This window comes from Cynocephalus volans, chromosome 18, assembly GCF_027409185.1.
Source record: "Cynocephalus volans isolate mCynVol1 chromosome 18, mCynVol1.pri, whole genome shotgun sequence".
Lineage (NCBI taxonomy): Eukaryota > Metazoa > Chordata > Mammalia > Dermoptera > Cynocephalidae > Cynocephalus > Cynocephalus volans.
The window spans coordinates 2,389,065-2,408,344 of record NC_084477.1 but is presented as its reverse complement, the minus strand read 5'-3'; the positions used below and the strand labels follow the sequence as shown (position 1 = coordinate 2,408,344).

Below are 19,280 nucleotides of genomic sequence, written 5' to 3'. Positions count from 1 at the left end.
TGTGCCCATGTTCCCCTGGTGGGCTGGTCTCCCTTACCACCCGCACTACAAACACTTCCCGTGGGATGGGCCGTGTGCTGGTCCCTTGCGATGACTCACCGGCCTCTGAGTGGCTCCTTTTTTCAGTTGCTGTGGCTCCTTACTCCTATGTGGGTCCACAGGAACCTTCTATTAGTCTTGCTGGACTGGGGACTACCTACCAAGGCCCCCTTCTGCCCTGCCACCTCCAAGCAACTTCATCCGAAAGGTACAGCAATGACTTTTGCCAGCTCCTGCTCCATGCACTCACTAGCTCCAGCCTTGAAGTGGTCAGGGCTCGAAATGGTCGGAGTGGTTCTTTCCTTCTCTCATCATGGCTTCTCCCGCCTCCACGCACTCCTTAGACCTCGCCTCCTCTTCCCCTTATCCCTAGTGGCCCCAGCTTGGCCATCGTTGCTTTTTAATAGTTGTAAATTGGTTGATTTGTGAGAGAGGGTGACGCTGGGGACCGTCTATTCTGCCATCTTAACCAGAAGCCTGGAAGAACAGTGGAGCCATTGTGGAAAGGACCCTTAAATGCCTTGCTAAGGAATTAGCTGGATAATGACAAATTAAAGGGGGGGATTTCTTTCTGTGTTATTAAGTAAAGTCTCTATTGTGATTTTGTAAATCAAAAATCACTGAAGGGATCTTTTATTAACCTTGCTCACCATACCTCCACCTTCTCTTTTCCCAGACATTTCCTTCTTAAACTAATTATGTTCATTTGCAGCTGAACTAGTGGAGTAGAACCAAGGTGGAAATGCATACATCTGTAATCACATGCTTATAATAAAAAGGGTGTTGAACCCTCAACTCTTAAATATACGATCTTTGGTATTGGTAATATGTGCTTGAGAATGAAGAGATGGTGAAAGCAGAGTGTTAATTGTGCCAAAGTCTGAGAAGACGACTACAAGTGAGTGTCTTCTGTCAGAAATGGTGCATAGTGCACCCTTATAGGCTGTGCTCTGTGTTCAGTGTGAGCATGTTTGATGTTGTTTTTATTTCTTTTACTGAAAATATAATGTGAGAACTTTTTTGAGTAATGAAAAGAGGTGAATTTGATTTTTTGTAGTAATCTTCATTCATTGAACATTTAAAATTGAAAAAGAATCATAATTGTCTTTTAAGCAAACAACTTTTTACTCATTATCTGTATGATAATAACAACAATTATTAAGCCTTAATAATATTTCTGCTGTGCTATGAAATTATCCAGATGGGGACCTTGTGCCTTAGCCCCACCCCTGCATGCAAGGAGGCATGCAACAGAGACAGCCAGCCACCCAGTGTCCTGAGATGCGGTCTGTGTGCCTCAGCCCTGCCCCCCACCACCCCCCAAACAACCAGGCACGCAACAGAGACAGCCAGCCACCCTGGGTCCTGAGATGGGAGATGTGGTTTCCCTTACCCCCCGACCCCACACAATAACATCTTATAATGTACTTATTAGCCACATATATTTCTTTGGAGTGTGGGACTTATCTGCTCAGGTCTTCCACCAAATTTCTCCTTGGAGTTTTCTAATTCACCTTTTTAAGAGTTCTTTTTTGCATTAAGGATGTTAATCTTTGTGTGTTAGATCTGTTCCTTATCAATTGACTTTTAATGTTTAAAAAATTGTCTGGTTGTACACAGATGGGGTTTGGGTCTTATTTTACTGTTGTTGTTTTTTTATTTATAAATTCCAATTGTTAAATAGATCATCTGAAAGCAGGAGAAGAAAAAAGAAACTATCCAAAGCCCATTTATACTTCACATGATTTTAGCTTTTAGCTTTATAACTCTTTGGGGCAGCCTGAACAGCCATTGTTATCCACATATTTTCATGAGGAAACGAAGACTTACAGGGCTTATTACTTGACTGAAATCACACAATAGATGGCAGGGTCATGCTGAAACCAAGAGGCTGGAGCTATATTTTTTTTTAATTTAAGAATTCTTAAACAGCCCGAAAGTGTGTTCCATGCTGTATCTTCAGCACCTCATACATAATAATAGACTCCCAATGAAGATTTATTCCATTCATAGAATGAGTGAAGGGGTGGCTGTCAGTTCAACCAAAGCTCGTCAGTTCTTCTGTCCCTCCTGTGTTCCCTAAGATTGTGAACGGTGCCGCCACCCATGTGGTTGTCTGAGACAAGAAGCTTGGCCTCGTTATTTCTCAATGGATCAATGACAACAATATTTAAATAATACATGCATCTGTTATAAAATACGGGTATATAATGGAATGTAAGGCTTCTTATTATTACCTTCTTCTGTTTTAACCAATGTTATGTTTTATGTCTATCCGTCCAGAGATAATTAGCATATATAAACATATATACATATACATTCATATTTATAAATATTTTACTATTGTTTACATGCTCTCTTGGTTCTGCCTCTTGCTGTTTCATTTTTATTATGAAATATTTTATATTTGTGTATGCTTTATATTTATTTTACATGTAATATAGAGATTACATATATATGTATGTTTGTGTGTATATATATATGCACACAATCACATATACAGACAAAATAAAATCTTGTATATGTTTTGTATTTTGTGTTTAACACAAAAATAAATATAACATTTTATTATTCTGTATACTATTTATGTGATACAGTTGATTCTTATTATTTGCTGTAGTTATGCTTTATAGAGTCACTGTAAACACTGCATTAGTGGATACTTAATTATGCTCCTATGGGGAAATATAGGACTAGGTTCCTGCAAGCCCGTGGTCCCATAGTTGTCAGCAGATCAGTACAGAACCTTGGGTTATGTGTGTTTTTGTTTAAAGACACCTTATTTAACATATATTGTTTATTTATTAATGTTGAACTCACAGCCAACAGCACTATGACTCATCCCTGAATGAAGTTTAACACATATATATTCTCCCTAAGGCACTTTATAACCTTCATGCTCTCAGGAGTACTAGACAATACTTCAACCATATACTTAGGGCCATTCTAAACAGTGAAATTATCCAGAAAAAAAAAACATGAGATGAAAAAAATGTGGCACTAAATAGCTGGTGAAACGGACACTTGTTAACCATGTGAGAGCAGAAACAGGAAGGCTGAGGTCACCTTATTCAGCCTCAGCTGGCTGGGAAGATGCTTATTTATATAACATATAAATAAGGTTATGTTATAGATATATGTGTATCTATGTATATATTGTAACCTAAATGAGGTCTAAAGAATTATAAAGAAATGAACAACTATATACACCCAGCTTAGGGAATAGAACATGATTCATGTCCTCGACTCTTGTGTTTGTCCTTCCCCCAATCTCATGCCTGTGTTCCCTTGAGAGGTGACCATTATGAACACTGTGTATGTGGAAATATGAGCATCCTCTTCTATGCCTTGTCTTTTCCTCCACCGACCGTTGTGTTTGAGATTCTTCCACTTTACACACATAGCTCTAGTTAGTTAATTTTTATTCCATTGTAGGAATACAAAACAGCACAATTTTTCTATCCTGTTCTTTCCCATTTTTGTCTATTATAGAAAATGCTTACATGAACATTTGTATTCACAGCTCCTGGTGCACATGTGTACTTTCCTTTGGTGGTACAAACCAAGGAGAGGATTTGCTGGGACATGGTATATGAATCTTAAATGTTTGAGGTAAAGTCATATTGTTTTAGAAAGTGGTTAGTTCCAATCTGTACTTTTCCCTGCAGTTTCGATGGTATCAAATTTTCGCTGGTACTTAGTTCTTAGATTTAATTTTTTGACTTAATCTATTGTTTAAAATGGTATTTCACTGAGGTTTTAGTTTCATTTTCCTGATTATTGATGAGAAGTAGTGTATTTTCACATGCTTATAGTTGTTTCCTCTCCTGTGAAATGCCTTTTTGAGTCCTTCAGCTGTTTTTCTATTAATTTGTCTGTCTTTTATTTATTGCATTGTTGGGAAATCTTTATATATTTACAATATTAAAATATTATCAATTAAATTGCTGCAGACACTTTTCCCACTTTGGAGCTTGTCTTTTCACTTTTCTTCTGCTGACCATCGATAAACAGATGTTCTTTATTTCTGTGTAGCGATATTTATCAACCTTTTACTTGATGGTACATAATTTTGTTTTATTTTAGAAACCCTTTCTTACTACAAGTTTATGAAGATATTGTCCTTAATTTTTCCGTAAAAATTTTACAGTTTTGCTTTCAAATATAATTATCAATCTATCTGGAACTGGCTTTTATCTATGATCTGTGATAAAAATCACATTTCATTTTTGTCATATAGATAATGCTGCTGCAGTTGTCTCGTACCCTTTAATGAAGCCATCTTTCATCTACTAATACGCAGCGCCATCTCTATCATGTAGAAATTTTCCATATTTGTTTGCACAGATTACTGTGTTTTCTCTGTATGGTTGAATTAGTCCAATTCTGTTATTTATTCTCTTAACAAAACTCGTATTGACTTATTCACTGTAGCCTTCTAATAAGTCTTGAAATTCAGAGAGGCTAGACTCCCAACCTCTTTAGAAGGGTCGTGCCTCTTCCTGACCATTTATATACATATTTATACGGTTTTAAAATAAAGTTGTCAAGTTATGCCAAAAAAAAAAAAAAATCTGTTAGGATTTTGACACAATAATGTAGAGTGTACATAGATTAGATTTGGGGAGAATTAACATATTTATGATATTGAGTCTTTTTGTCTATGAACATGGTAAAGTCAAGCATTTATTTACATCTCCTTTAATGTCTGTCTGAAAAGCTTTACAATTTTATTAAGATCTTCACATTTTAGGGGTTAGATATACTTCTAAAGGCCTTATTTTTTTTCCTGTAATATATTCTACATATAAGTGAGATTGTGCATTATTTTTCTTTCTGTTAACTCAATTCTTTAACAAAGTCCAAGGTCACTATTTTTACTTCCCTCTAAACAGTACAGTCCTCAGAATGTTTTAACACTAATCTCAGCCACTTATATGTCATTCTTTTCCAGTGTTTTAGTTTCATTTTATGTTTTTTATAACTCCTAAAATATGTAATCATTATTGTTTTATGTATTTACTTTTTGGTTTAAGTTTAACCAATGCCAGTTTTTGTTTTGTTTTGTTTTGTTTGCTCACTTGCTTTCTAAGATTTTTGTTTGTTTTTTATTTGAAATATACCCTCTTCAAGTTACTTTGGCATGGACTCTGGATTGTAAATTCTGTTTTTGTCTGTGTGGAAGTATCTTTGTACTGTGCTTGTTTTTGAGAGATTGATTTGCTAATTAAAAACTTCTGGATTCTAAGTAAATTCCTTTCAGATGTCTGGAGACCTCTGACTCCTCTCTTCCCTTGTTGCATTGACAACTCTAGTTTATTTCTTTGTAATCTAAAATTTCTCCCAGGCCCTTTTATGGTTTTTTATTTCTCTTTATGTTTGTTTTGGCTAATCATCAGGAGACACTACCAGTGAAGCACTATTTTAAAATGAATTCTTGGCTTGCATGTTAGAATCACACACTGTGCACTGGGGCCCAACACAGTGTGATTGCCCATTTGGGGTTATAGGTTCTCATGTGAGAGGGTTTCCCCTTCCGCCCAGAGCCACTGGTGAGGAGGACAGAGTCTGTCAATGTCTAATTTGGTGGGATGATGCTTTTCAGTTTCTTCTTCCAAGGTGTCTCTTTTGGCACCTTGGAAAATTCTTGACCTGTTCAAAAATTGCCAGTGTAGTCTTTCAAACTAAAGTTCTAGATTGCTAGGTTTGGCGATGCCCCAGGGTAGTGCTGGCTTACACCTCTTTGGAATCCTGCTCCTGTTTGTTTTTATGGCCTCAGAGAATTTTTCTTATTTTCTGTCCAACTCAGCCATGCATTTAATTTATCTTAATATGGATTTTTTATGTGCTTTGTTGTAAAATTTTGGTGCTATTTAGTTCATAGTATTGTTGTAAACAGAAGTCTATGTTGGTTTTTCTTTTTCAATTAAAATATCTTTGAAATAATTTTGTGTCAGTACATTCTTCTTAATGACTTCATAGTATTTCATTGTAAAATGCACCAAAACTTATTTGCTCAATTCTCTATTTATCAACATTTTTTTTCTACCAAAAAGATCATAGTGAATAAATGTGTGTATTTCTCATAACGCACACTGTACATTTCTAAATATTGAACTTCTAGGTCAAAAGCCTTATTCTTTTTTTTTTTTTAATTATTTTATTTTTTGAATCAAAATCGATTATACATATTTTTTGGGTTGAACATTGAGATATGTTGTTTAAATCAGTATTACTAGCATATATATTGTTACAAATCATAATTATTCTTTATGCCCCTCGTCCAACTTCTTCCCTCCCCCTCTCCCTCCCCCCTCCCCCCTCTAATTGCCTAGATTTCTTCTCTCCTTCTGAAAGAATAATGGTTACTCTGTTAAATTGTTACCTAGATGATCTGTCCAATGCTGAGAGATGTGATCAGGTCCCCCAATATTATCATAGAGCAGATGCTTCTTCTGTCACTCTGAAATGGGTTTTGTGGAAAGAGACATCCTCTTTGTCTCTGCTGCTGACTCTTCTTGTGTGAATGCACTCTAGTGGTTGGCGGACCATCTGCGTGGTGGTTGTGGCGTCTTGCTCCTTCTGCAGCAGCCATGGCTATTGTGGTGACTGTGGTGGGCCACCCACGTGGGGGTGCTGTTTTTGGCATGCTCCTTGGCACTGGCGGTATGCCTGGTTGTGGGGTATGTTTGGTCCCCTTCTCCTTGCCTTGGGTCCCTGGGCAGGCCCCAAGGTGCTGGCATGTTGTGCCTGGTTGTGGGAGAGAGGTCCAGTCCCCAAAAGCCTTATTCTTGATGCCTCCTTTTCCATATACTCCTCCCAACTGTGCCTCTCTCACTGTTGGTTACTAAATCCTCTGGATTTACTCACAAGTGTCCACTTCACTCTAATCCCGTTGCATTGGCCATATCCCAGCCCAAAATAATCTCTTGATTTTATTGTGCTAACCACTTCCTAACAGGTCTCATTTTTTTTCTCATCACTGTTATTCTATTACAGTACAATCACCAACAACCTCAAAACCTCTTAATGACCTACACTCTTCTGGAAGAGATTGAATTATGTCTGTATCATGATTAGTAAAGTATCATTACGATTTAGATACATTTAAACTACTTATATGTAAACAATATGTTTTAAACTATGGCCAATATCTAAATTGTATCTTTAAAAAATACCCTATTCGCCATCCATTTTAGATAATACACTATTAACTACATTTTTTTAAATGATTAATAAATCTAAGTTTTCCTTCTTCAGATCCTGGACACTTGGATGGGTTCTGACATGAAGATGAATCCTGACCAAACTGTTATGTTCTTATAGCAAAATCCCCAATACATTCCTTAATGGCTGATATGAATCTTGCTAGTTGATTAAAGAAAAGTCAGCTAGAAACTGAGCTCATGACTAGCACTTTTAAAATTGTAAACCTTCTTTGTTAAAGCCGTTCTGGTATAATGAAACTCATGGGTCCATTTCTATAGTTATTTAGGAAGTACCAACATTTTATTCAGAGGGAAATAGTCATAAATTAATAAATTTAACCATTTAGAATTACAAAGTTTCCTGGTTAATCTATAAAATCTGTCAGTTTACTTTATGCTTGACATATGTTCTCACTTGGTGCTATTGGAACATTTGGGCCATTAGAAACATAAGAATTGAGGGAGTAGGTCCCTGTAGGATGTCTCTGGTTATGGTCTCTCTGCTCTGAAATTTAGCAGCACTTGTGAGGTGTAGATTCCATGGCACATTCAAGCACATAGGTATAACTACCCCTTTCTCTGTTGTAAATGAATAAAATCTTAAATGAGACATTTATAAATCATATTAACTTATGACAGAGGTCATCTAATGCACATGGCAGGTGGACTTATCTCACATGCCAAACCTGATAGGTTAACAGTGGCTTCTTAGAGCTCTGTTGTGTGGACAATCTAGGTCTGACCTGGATTCTTGGGTATGAAAGAGTAGCTTGAGTAATTAGTGATGTCTGTCACAGGATAGGGGAGAGTGGGTAGTAGCAAGTATTTTTCCTCCAATTATTTCTTAGTATTTTCTTCTATAAATAAGTTTTTCTTATATATTTATATAATGAATATGTTATATATTTCATATGTATTATATATGTTTATATAGAAGGAATATGTATAAGGAGCTTTATTATTATATATTTGAGAAAAACTGAAACAAAGTCACTTGGGGAGAAACTTTCTATTTCTCTTTAAGGTAGTTTTGGAAGTTTTTATAATCAGATGTTTTGGCCGAGTCAATAAGGATGGTTCTAAGACATACCAAATAGCTCTCATAAAATTCATGCAAATGTTTTTGTTGTTAAATTAAACAGTTTATTGCTACACCCATCAAACAATATACTTGACTTCTTGAACTTTCCTATTCTGATCCATTTCCCAAGATGAAATTTTGGATCCATTCTTGACTCTAGTATTTTGTCTTTTTGTGTTTTGGTTTTTTTAGTGTTCTTTCTCTAGTTTATCTCTCACACATGTCTTTCTACTTTCAATCTGCGTTCTCTCCTTCTACATTATCATAATAGCTTCTAAATTGATGTCTTTGCCTGTAGCCTCTTATCCCCTCTAGTTGATTCCCCAGCTGCAAGAGTGACTTTTGAGGTATTCAGGGTTTTGTGTAAAAAGTCTCTGCTGCCCTGATAGTGTTAAGTCTTTTGTATTCTTACTGATTTTCTAATTGGTCTATCAGTTACTGAGAGAAGAGAATTGGAATCTCTAGCTGTAATTGTTTATTGTCTATTTAACCTTTCAGTTTTTTCAGTTGTGGGATTTTTATCTCTCTTTCCTTTTAGTTCTGTCAGTTTTTGCTTCATGTATTTTAAAGCTCTGTTTTTGGATGCATATATAATTAAAATTGTTATCTTGTTGAAATGAATTCTTTATAATGATGCAACTTTAATTTTGTTAACCACCCTGGTGGTGCTGTGCTAGGACTTGTAGAGAAACTGAGAGAGACCTCATTGCACATTTCTGACCCTTCTTTTCTGTAAGTGTATTTTCTCTGCCACTCTACTTTTAGCCACTTCAGCACACCTGAGATTCTGTCTGTATTTCCTCAACTCAGCCAGACTGCTTGGCTTATTTTGGTTTCCTCCCACGGCCCATGATCTGGTAATTGTCTTCAGACAGAAATCTAGGAATATTGAAAGGCTCAACAGAAATCAAAGTACTGTACTGTCTGTTGTCTAGTATATGGAAACTGTTGTTTAATATATTTTATCCAGTTTTCTAGTTGATTACAGCAGGAGGGTAAGTTTGGTCCTTGTCAGTGAAGCTCGGAAGTGGACGTCTCTCTTCACTGCTTTAAGCTGAGTGCAGTTCTGTCTCCTCTGCTTTGCTTGTGATAATATCACACCATAAGAGGCTGGACCTGCTTCTGTGCACAGCTTTTTTGCTAGCTGTTTTCCATTATATTTTCCACCTTGTATCCTTTATATATCTTCCTTCTGGACACACGGAACTGCAGTGCACTTTTTTCCTGTTGTTTTTTTGCTTACTTACCTTCTCCAGTCTCTACTCCTTTTTTCTCTTGGCTGAGGCTTATCATTTTAGTCCCAACTCAAATGTATTGTCTTTGTCTTGTCCTTATTGACTTATCTCCCAGTAGGGAAATGGGTGTTTCACTTAACTGTACTCATAACTCACTTGTATTATAGCTCTGAAGTCAGACTGCATGAGTTTGAATCCTGTCTCTTTTATTTATTTATTTTTTATTATTATTTTTTTTTTGTCTTTTTGTGACCGGCCGCACTGCACTCAGCCAGTGAGCAGTGCACCGGCCATTCTTATATAGGATCCGAACCCGCGGGCGGGAGCACTGCTGCGCTCCCAGCGCCGCACTCTCCCAAGTGCGCCACGGGGTCGGCCCATGAATCCTGTCTCTTTTATATAGTATTACTGGTATGTTGGGCAAGTCCTTGAACTGTTAATCTCCTGATTATAAAAGGGAACAATCATAGTGCCTTTCTTATAGGGTCTTATTATTGTGCATTATTATATGTAAAGAATTAGAATAGAAATATCAGCATCATCTATATTAACATTCCCATTTAAACATCTCTATAACATCTACATGTGTGATGATTTATGTATTCTTTCCCCATCTATCATTTTTTTTAAGGGAAAGAATGTATAATATTTATCTACATGTGAGCTTCTAAGAAAGTATCCAAAACATACTGGACACTCAAATGTTGGTTGAAATATTGTAATGTTTAGTTGTGTGGATTTTGTTTTTAAGATTGGAATGTAATAGCCTTCAAGCATTGTTTTGGCAAGTAATATTAGGAAGAAAAGAAAACATATAAGGGGAAGGTTTTTTGGTTTTCAGATTTTTATTTCAAGCATTTTTGTGTTTGTTATCTTGAATGCACAAGTTGGAATTAGTTGATACTGCTTTTAATATTGAAAGCTCAGTCTTAAAACATGCATATTTTTAGTTAAAGACTCATGAGATTTTTGTTTTATCTGAAGGATTCTAATTTGAGTTTAGCTTGTATTAGTGAGTATGCTAGATTTATCTTCTTCAGTAGGTACTTGCCTCTGTCACAGGTGCTCAGGGCCACCTGGTGGGCCGAGGCACAGGGAGCCCAGGTGACTTGATGACAACTTGAAGACCACTGCAAATCGAGCCTTGTGCCTATTTGCTTATTTTAAATGTTTCTTTAGCTTTCCTATAGTTATCTTGATTATGAATGACTAGAAGGCTGCCATCTTCATTTGACGTGTCAAAAAGGAAATGAGCGATGTACTCTAAAGAATGGGGAGATTAAGCTTATTTGAAGTAGAAAATGCAAATTTCTTATCTCCTCTCATGCAATTAATTTAGCATACTTTGTCTTAATAAAGTTTATTAGTAGCAGATTGTAAATAAGTAGAAAACTACTTCTAAAAGCAGCAGTGGCTTTCAAAACTCTCCACAAAACCACCTGTGCCATTAGAAATTAACAAATAAAATTTATGTTTCTGAAAAAAATAGGTCAATAAATAAGATAATTAACAATAAGGTGTTTTGCTGCATCTAGAAAATCAGCTTATTTTCTGTGTCACCTTCAGCAAAGCCATGCTCAAAAGGCTGTGCATGTAGCAGGAGGTGGCACATAGCCTGTCCTAGTTGTCACTCAAACCGAAAAATGCAGCTGGTCCAAGATGTTGGTCACTGCAGGTAATTTGCTCACAAACTTCCTAAATGAATGGCAGAGTTGTTTTATTCCAAATTATATCTTAATTTTCCCTGATTAAATTACATTTACTTTATTTCATACATTTTATTTTAGCTTGATAGGTTCATCCTCACCATACCATACATTCAGCACTTGACATCACAATTAGATTGAAAAGATGGTCACAACAAAACATTGATGGTGCCTTTATACAGCAGCATATTGGAAAATCGTATGTCAGTATTCCTAGGAACAGAGTTGCACCCAACTTTTCAGGAATTTTTTTCTAGAATTGCTATACAAAGGAAATTGAATTGTTCACTCTACATCAAGAACTGATATATGTATCTAATGCACTGTCTTTGATCTTTCATTTGACTGTATATCAAAACTAATTACAGTTTGAATACACAAATCCCTTTAGCTTCAAAATAAACTAAAAGTAATGGATAAGAGAGCATTTAAAAATAATCTTTGTTATTCCAGTTTAGCTTTGTGTTTCTAATATGGCTATTAATTTGGTAAGAGGGTCTGTTTTTTTATTTTGTTCCTTTGGTAAGAATCAGTCTTCTGTTTCATTGGATTAAACTGTTGCGGGTTTTTTTGGGGTTTTTTTTTTTTGTTTTTTTTTTCAGACAAACTTGTTCATGCAGTGAAAGTTCTTTGGTGAACATCAGAAAGAATCATGATGAATGGGTGAAAACTCACTTTGTTCTACTCACCACAATTTAGGGCCTTCTGCTTTTTGATAAGATGTAGAAATATGTTTTATTTACCATGTAATGTAGAAACATATAAAAGAGCAGTTGGCTTATTCAGTTAAACATAATTATGTACTATATTACTTTAAGAATTTTTAGGATCTTCCGGTTCATAATTTCTAAAGACATTTATTTATTAAGTCCTTAGTAATTATTGGTGGCACTATGCTAAATATTTGGTATATGTCACAGGTCAATCTGTTTGCCTAAGGTCATGTAGCTAATTTTAGTGGCAGAATCAGGAATAGAATACGAATCTCTGGCATCTCCTTCTAGTGTGTGTTAAGTTTCATAACTCATTTACTTAAATCTTCTAAAATAGTTTAGAAATTCTTTCTTCCAATTCCAGTCTTAATCTCTGTAATTTAAAAAGGGGGGGGGGAATGTCCTTCGTGAAAATGGTATGCATTGTTGTTGATTAAAATGATCGGAGACGTGAAGGAAGACACAGCAGACGAGAGATGCAGGTGACGAGCGGGGGCCACTGCTCTCTCAGGCAAGTAGCGCCGACCCAGCCGCTGTTACAGCTTTTATTACATTTAGCAAACTTGTGCATGCGAGATAAGCATTAATGCATAAATTCTGTTATACTTTTCTCAAGAGCAGAAGGCCGTTCCCTCCCTTCTCAAGCACTTGGTTATCTATAATGCGCCTCCTGGGAACATCCCAAGAAAGTGTTCTCACGACTTAAAGTGTTCTCACGACTTCAAGCGTTCTCAAAGATTGTTTGCAATCCTTGACATTTCTTGGTTAACTCGTTTGCAAGTTCACCAAGTGAACACGTCCTTGGGTGCTGACCACAGAAGTCCATTAACCATTTCCTTCACATTGTGGTGCTTTTATTTATTCCTTAAACTTTTATGTGGTTCTAGAATTGTTTCTGGAAGTAAATCATTTTTATGCTAGGAAGTCCAGTGCAGATTTTTATAAGACAATATGTTTGTTCATGCTGGAGCTTTTTCAAATTAAAATCATGAAACATTTATTCTGTTTTTTAATACAGCTACTATTTGATCTATAAGTTTATGTAAACAATCTAAAGTAGAAAAGGAGTGAGGGGCAAGAAGTCATGAAAACTCTCTGCTGCAAACTCCCATGATCCCTGTTAAATTGTGACAATCCTGACATAAACTGGCAGCACGACACTGGGTTATGACTTTGCAGATGCTGCACAGACCTTCAAAAAACACTGTCTTGAGGTTGTAAAACATTAACCAGCCCATATTGTACCTTTGTGTTTTAAGTAGTCACAGAGACATTTGGACAGTTCCCAAGTGACCATGGGTTTTATTTTGCGCACAGTTCCAATTTTATATAATCAATTTGCCCTGCTCCTGTTTGGCTTCTAACTTCTCCAAATGGTCACAAGCGTGACCTGATTGGGAGTAATCACAAAAGGACAACTTCTTTTTTCACTATTCCCAGAATTACTTTTAATTGATTTTTTTTTTTTTTTTTTTTTTGTCTTGTAACTTAGTGATTTTCAAACTTTGGGTCACAGACCATTAGTGAGTCATGAAATCAATTTAGCAGGTCACAACTAATGTTTTAAAATCTACTAGAATGGACTGGAAATATTAGAGAGCATTACATGACACAAGGGTATCTTTGAAACATTCGTGTCAAATATATATGTCTGGGGGTGGGAGGGGTGGACTAATAACATTCCTCGAGTGCTTACTTTTCAAAAAACTTGAGTCACTGCCATACTTATTTTATGTGATAGAGTTCCTACGTTATTTTAAGCAGTTTGAAATATTTAATCTCCTTCCCAAATTTGATCTTTGAGCTTGTGTCAGACCTCCATTCTTTATTTTTAGGCAAAAATGATAGCAAATAAATGGGTACATTATAATCTGCCTGCCTTTCAGAACAGGTCATGATCTGTTCACTTGTGTTCTGGTAAGAACAGCATGATTGAAAACAGTTTAAAATTGTTAAGATAAGTGAGGAAGGTCACATGCCATTTCTGTTTAGATTTTGGACATGGTTTTGTATCTTTGCAAGAATTATTTGTAACTAATTGTTGATGTTTAAATCCTGACACATTCTATGCAAATGTGAAATTAATGTTTTTCTGTTCTCAGGTTAATGTGATTGATTTAAAGAAATTATTAAGAATCTGAAATTTTTGATTGGTTATGTAATATATCTAATCTGTGTCGATATATCAACTTAATGAAATATAATATTTTCAGTCATATTTATGATCATAGATTTAAAATAAACTTCTGGTTGGAGTACATTGGAATTAAAAATTAATAATTAAAAATTCTATTATTTAGATCATATTTTGCTTGAGATATTATAACTATTTACAATTTATCTCATATCCTTTCCTTTTCTTGCATTTTTAGCTAAAATTGACCAAGAGGCAGAGGAAAATTCACTGACAGAGACTCATAAATGGTAAGAAATTGCTTTCCTTTAATATAAAACTCTTTTCTCAGAATAGTCTTGTAAAATACTTAGTTTATTTCATCTCAAGAAACTGATTATTAGTTCAGTTTTTGTTTTCAAGTATGAAGCAAAAGGAAATCTAATCTAATGGTGTACTTTGATTCCACAATGAATTTCTGAATTTTATTTTTGTGATTCTGGATGCTGTTTAATTCTGATAATTACCAATTATTGTCAATAGCTTAGCACCTTCTCTTTCAAACAGAACTTGGGTTTGTGGAAATCAAGAAGAGGGAGGACAGCAGGAAGGTGTTTCAAGAAAAAGGTTGAGGGGTTTGCTTATGGAAAACTATGGAATTTCCATCAAAAGCGAAGTCCAGGTGGGAAGCCGTGAGCTTCCTTCCCTTGGATGCACCTTCACTTCCGGAATGGAGATTTGCAGTCATGGGAGAGCATAGAAAAGTATCTGAGAAATCTCCCTGCTTCTCTGCCGCAATGATCTCTTCTTCTCCCTTCTCTCTGTATTGGTCAGCGTTCTCTAGAAAAATGGGAACTATTGGAGGCATATATGGGAGGAGGGATTTACTTTAAGGACTTGGCTCACATGATTGGAGGAGCTGACAAGTCTGAAATCAGCAGGACAGGCTGCCAAAGGCTGGTAGTTCTGGTAGGACTTGATGTTGCAGTTTTGAGTCTGAAACAGTCTGGAGACAGAATTCCTTCCTCCTCAGGAATCTCAGGCTTCCGGCCTTTGACTGGGTGAGGCCCAGCCACGTTGTAGAGGGCAATCTGCCTTTCCAAAGTCTACTGATTTAAATGTTAATCACTTAAAAACTGCCTGTACAAGAGCATCTAGACTGGTGTTTGACCCAAACCTGGCACCACTGACTAGCCATGTCTACACCAAAAATTAACCATCACACTCTCTAAAGAGAAATCTGATTACTCTTGAGAAAAAAATTTTATTAAAGAAGTTCTTTGCCATTATTTCATTAGGCAAGATCCTTTACATTCTGTGAACAGATATCACATATTTAGTAGTTCTCACGTTGGTATAAAATATTGTCCTAGGCAAATTGGTAAACAGAATTGGCCAGTTTCTATGAATAGCAAAAACTAAGCTTAAGACCGTAAATTATAACAAACAGAAATTTCAGTTAGTGGCATGAAAAAAATATTGGCTAATGACAAAATTGTCAGTAAAAGAGCCATCTTTATAATTAAACAATTTACTCTGAAATTCAAAAGTAAAAACAAGAATAATGGGTCATATGGAACATCTGACATTTCCCCAACGAAATGTGTCTATACCATTTTCTCAGCAGTCCTGTGTAACCTGGGCAGCAGTCAGCAGTAATCCTGTGCAGGAAAGCAGTGGGAGCCTGGCCCCATGGTCTTTTGAGTCTGAATCCTGCCTCTCACCTATGACCTTGGACCAGTATCATAAAACCAGGATAAAAGTATTTACTTTGTAGGTGAGAATTAAATGAGATCATCCCTGGCAAATTCTTAATACTTAGTAAGTGATCGATACATTGTTAATTTCACATTATTATCATAATCAGAGATTGCAAAAAGGTTGGTGGTAGAAAATAGACACCAGAGGCAGCTTTCAGACTCAGGCCATGTATTAGTTTCTTTTGTGTTTCCCACTGTCTCCATTGAATCCAGTACCAGGAGCCTGGGATGGTTATGGAGCATAGATTTTGATAACAGATCTGTGTTTTGGTGCCTCCACCAAACTGCTGGTCCAGTGGCTCCAAGGACTTACCTCAACTTTTGTCTTTATCTGTGAGAAAAGAGAAACAATATCCACATTGTGAGTGTGGGGATCAATTCACATAAGTAAGTTAAGTGAGTTAAGTATATATTTGGATCAACTGCATCATGGAGGTTTTTCAGAATTTCCTTCCCTCGCTTTTACCAAAATACCTGGGCTTGGGAGACTGACTTCCAAAATAAACTGTTTTCCCAAAAAAGCACCATTGAACTGGAGAAAATTGTATAAAACAGTCATTTAACATTTCCAGAAATTGTTTAAGGGCATACAGTAAGTGGAGAACCATTCCTGCAAGAATATCCGCTCAGTGTGGTTAATGCAGGGAGTGTCCACGGTACTTGGGTCCCGGCCATCCCCTCCAGTCTTGCAGGGACAGGACCTCCAGCCTGGCAGGTGTGGTCAAGAAGAGAGGGTTGTACCTCTCCTAGGCTCTCAGTCTAAGGCTGGGCTCCATCCTGGCTCAGCAGCTGCCTGCCTTGCTTGTCCCTCCTCCACCAACATTTCTCAGAAGTTCTGTTCTAGACATTGGCACAGATGGCCCAGGGCCCCTTTCCTTCCCCAGCTCTTCCTCATAGGCAGAAGCTCTAGCCCAGGTGTCACAGACCAAGAACTTGGGGTCCCAGTGCTCCTGCTCAGCCAGTGTTAGGGTGGACATCCTAGCCAGCAGGGGACCCATGACAACTGGGGGCCCCCATCTCAGCTCCTGCTGAAGCACCAGGAGCATCCCTCTGGGAGGAGTGGGCTGCTGTCCCAATCCTCCTTCAGCTCTGATGCAGGTGCACAGAAGTCCTGCCCAGATGTCTGCAGCTCTGCCCAAGAGAGCGATGGGCTGATGTTATTTGGAGCAGTGCATAGAAAATACTCTCCCTCAGGGCTTTGTCAAAAGCAACGGAGGTCTCAGTGGAGAGCAATGGGAAGGCCCTCATAGCTCCAGGACACACCAGCAGCAGGCAGAATGGCCGAACACTCTGAAGTGGAACAGAGAGAACAAGAGAAACACCAAGAAGGCTCCTTCTGGGACTACAGTCAGCCTGGAGCGGGTGGGCTCTGCATGAGTGCTCAGCTGCAGCCATGCTGAGCATCTGACCTGGCTGAGGGCAGTCTGCACATGCTCCCCAAGCTGCATGGGGATCTGTCCACACCTGTCACAAACCTCACTAGTGCTAGCGCATCAGCACAGCCTCCAGCCAATCACTGGCTGAACATCAGCTATTCTGACCCAGGGGCAACTCCTAGCATACCAGGTTTAAAAATATATTCACACCCATTTCTGCACAGTCTGCTAGTCACAAAATCAGTACAGCAGCTGCAGGTGAGTTAGCTGCTTCTCCTGGCACTGTGTGTGTAAGCAGGCAGAAGCATTTCTGCCCGGTGTGCTGAGGGTTTCCACTCAGCCAGGCTGGCTGGCTGTTCTCAGGCTTTTGAGGGAATGGCAGACTTTGACCCGGATTCTAGAATCCCAGGTCTCCTTCCCAGATGTGAGGCCTTGGATATTTTATATCCTACCCCACTCCCAACAGTGGACCATCAAACGTGCTCCCTACCTGCATAAACTTCTTGAGGTCCAAAATGTCCTGATCTCTTATGGAGCTCCTTGTTGTGCTTGAATTAGCCATAAATTCCTTTATTCCCCATCCCCCTAAAATAAATCAAAAGAAAACACACACACACACACACATTCACACCCTCACTCTGAATATTCCAGTTGCCTCAGCAAGGCCCTGGGGAGAGGAGAGCCTGGAATATGTATTCAGCCATGTATTTTCTCAGTCTTCCCTCCCTCCTTTCATTTTTATTATAGGTTATTCTTATTATGTTCTATGTATCATATTATCCTAAGCCAGATGAAACCCACCTGGCTCTTACCGGGGGGTCCTGCGTGGCTGTGTTTTGTGCTGGCGCCCTTGGCCTCTTGTTTCATAGTTTGCGTGCCTCCTTACATTTATGCTCTTTCTCTTTGCTTCCCTGCCCCGATTTCCCTGTCCATCCTGACTTTCATACAGTAATTCCACAAGGCTGGAGCCGCTTTCTCTTTCTGAGTATGAAACTCCCCCGCACAGCCTCTCTTCTCCTTTTTTCTATCAGCCTGGGGGAAGCGTGTCTTCCAGTAGCAATCTCCTCTGGATCCTTTTCCCTCCTGATTTCCTCTTCTCCTATATAGCCATTAATACATCTGTTTCATTATTGTCATAAAATAACTATGTATACAAAAAAGAAAAGAAACAACAAGTAGTCCCTTGCCTGTAACTTCTCTCTCTGCTCTTTACAGCCATCTTTCTTCAGCCACCCTGTCTGTACTTCTGTCCCTTGTTACTAATGTCCATCATCTGCACCTTCTTTTGTGATCCCATGGCCCATCTTTTAGAAAGTCTGTCTACCTTATTGGTCTTTTGAGAGAACCAAATGTTTTGGTTTGTTGATTACCTCCTTGTTCTTTTGGTTGTGGGTTCCTTTGCATGCTTTCTATTTCACACATTTCTGCTCTTTAACATTCTCTCCCTTCCACATATGATTTAAATTTTCGAGACTATTTACTCTTGTTTGTGGCTTTGTCATTTGTAGAGCTAGGGCTGGGTCTGGAGCTCACAGACCCCTCGAGCACATTCCCAAACCCTTCACACGCAGGTCTATGAGCTAGGTAACTGGCAAAAAGGTACTTGGAGCCTCGGTTGAAGTAGGACTAGTCTGTTCAGCACACACACGTCTGAGAGTTAGGCACTACAAAGAGAAACTCAGAAACTCCACTGCTGTCGTCAAAGTCCAAAGAAAAACTGAGCATCTGCCAGCAGAGTAAACATGCTCTGTTTTTAGATGCCAGTGCTGCTGGCCAGCTTCTGCTTCACAAACTCAAGAACACACACTAGCAACAAAACTGAAAAGATACATTGGTGCACATGCACACTAACTCAGTACCCACACACAACTTGTTTACAGGAAATGTGCTGCTCGACCTCCAACCAGACCTGAGCTGAGGGAGCCTGACTAAATTATCCTATTTTCCCCACATGAGTTATGTGAATAATTCATGTGTTTCAATTTTCTTTCTCTTTAAATTATATATTTATAGCTATAACTTTGCCTTCAAGTTGTACTTTAACTACAG

General features: G+C 37.9%; 1 protein-coding gene across 1 annotated transcript in view; it reads left to right on the top strand.

Moving 5' to 3' along the window:
• Positions 1 to 19,280, top strand: part of FMN2 (formin 2) — a 268,229-nt gene that overhangs the window by 217,072 nt on the left and 31,877 nt on the right. The window contains exon 15 of the mRNA XM_063082920.1: positions 14,355 to 14,406. Within this exon, the coding sequence (XP_062938990.1) occupies positions 14,355 to 14,406 (52 nt within the window). The remainder of the gene's footprint in view (positions 1 to 14,354; positions 14,407 to 19,280) is intronic.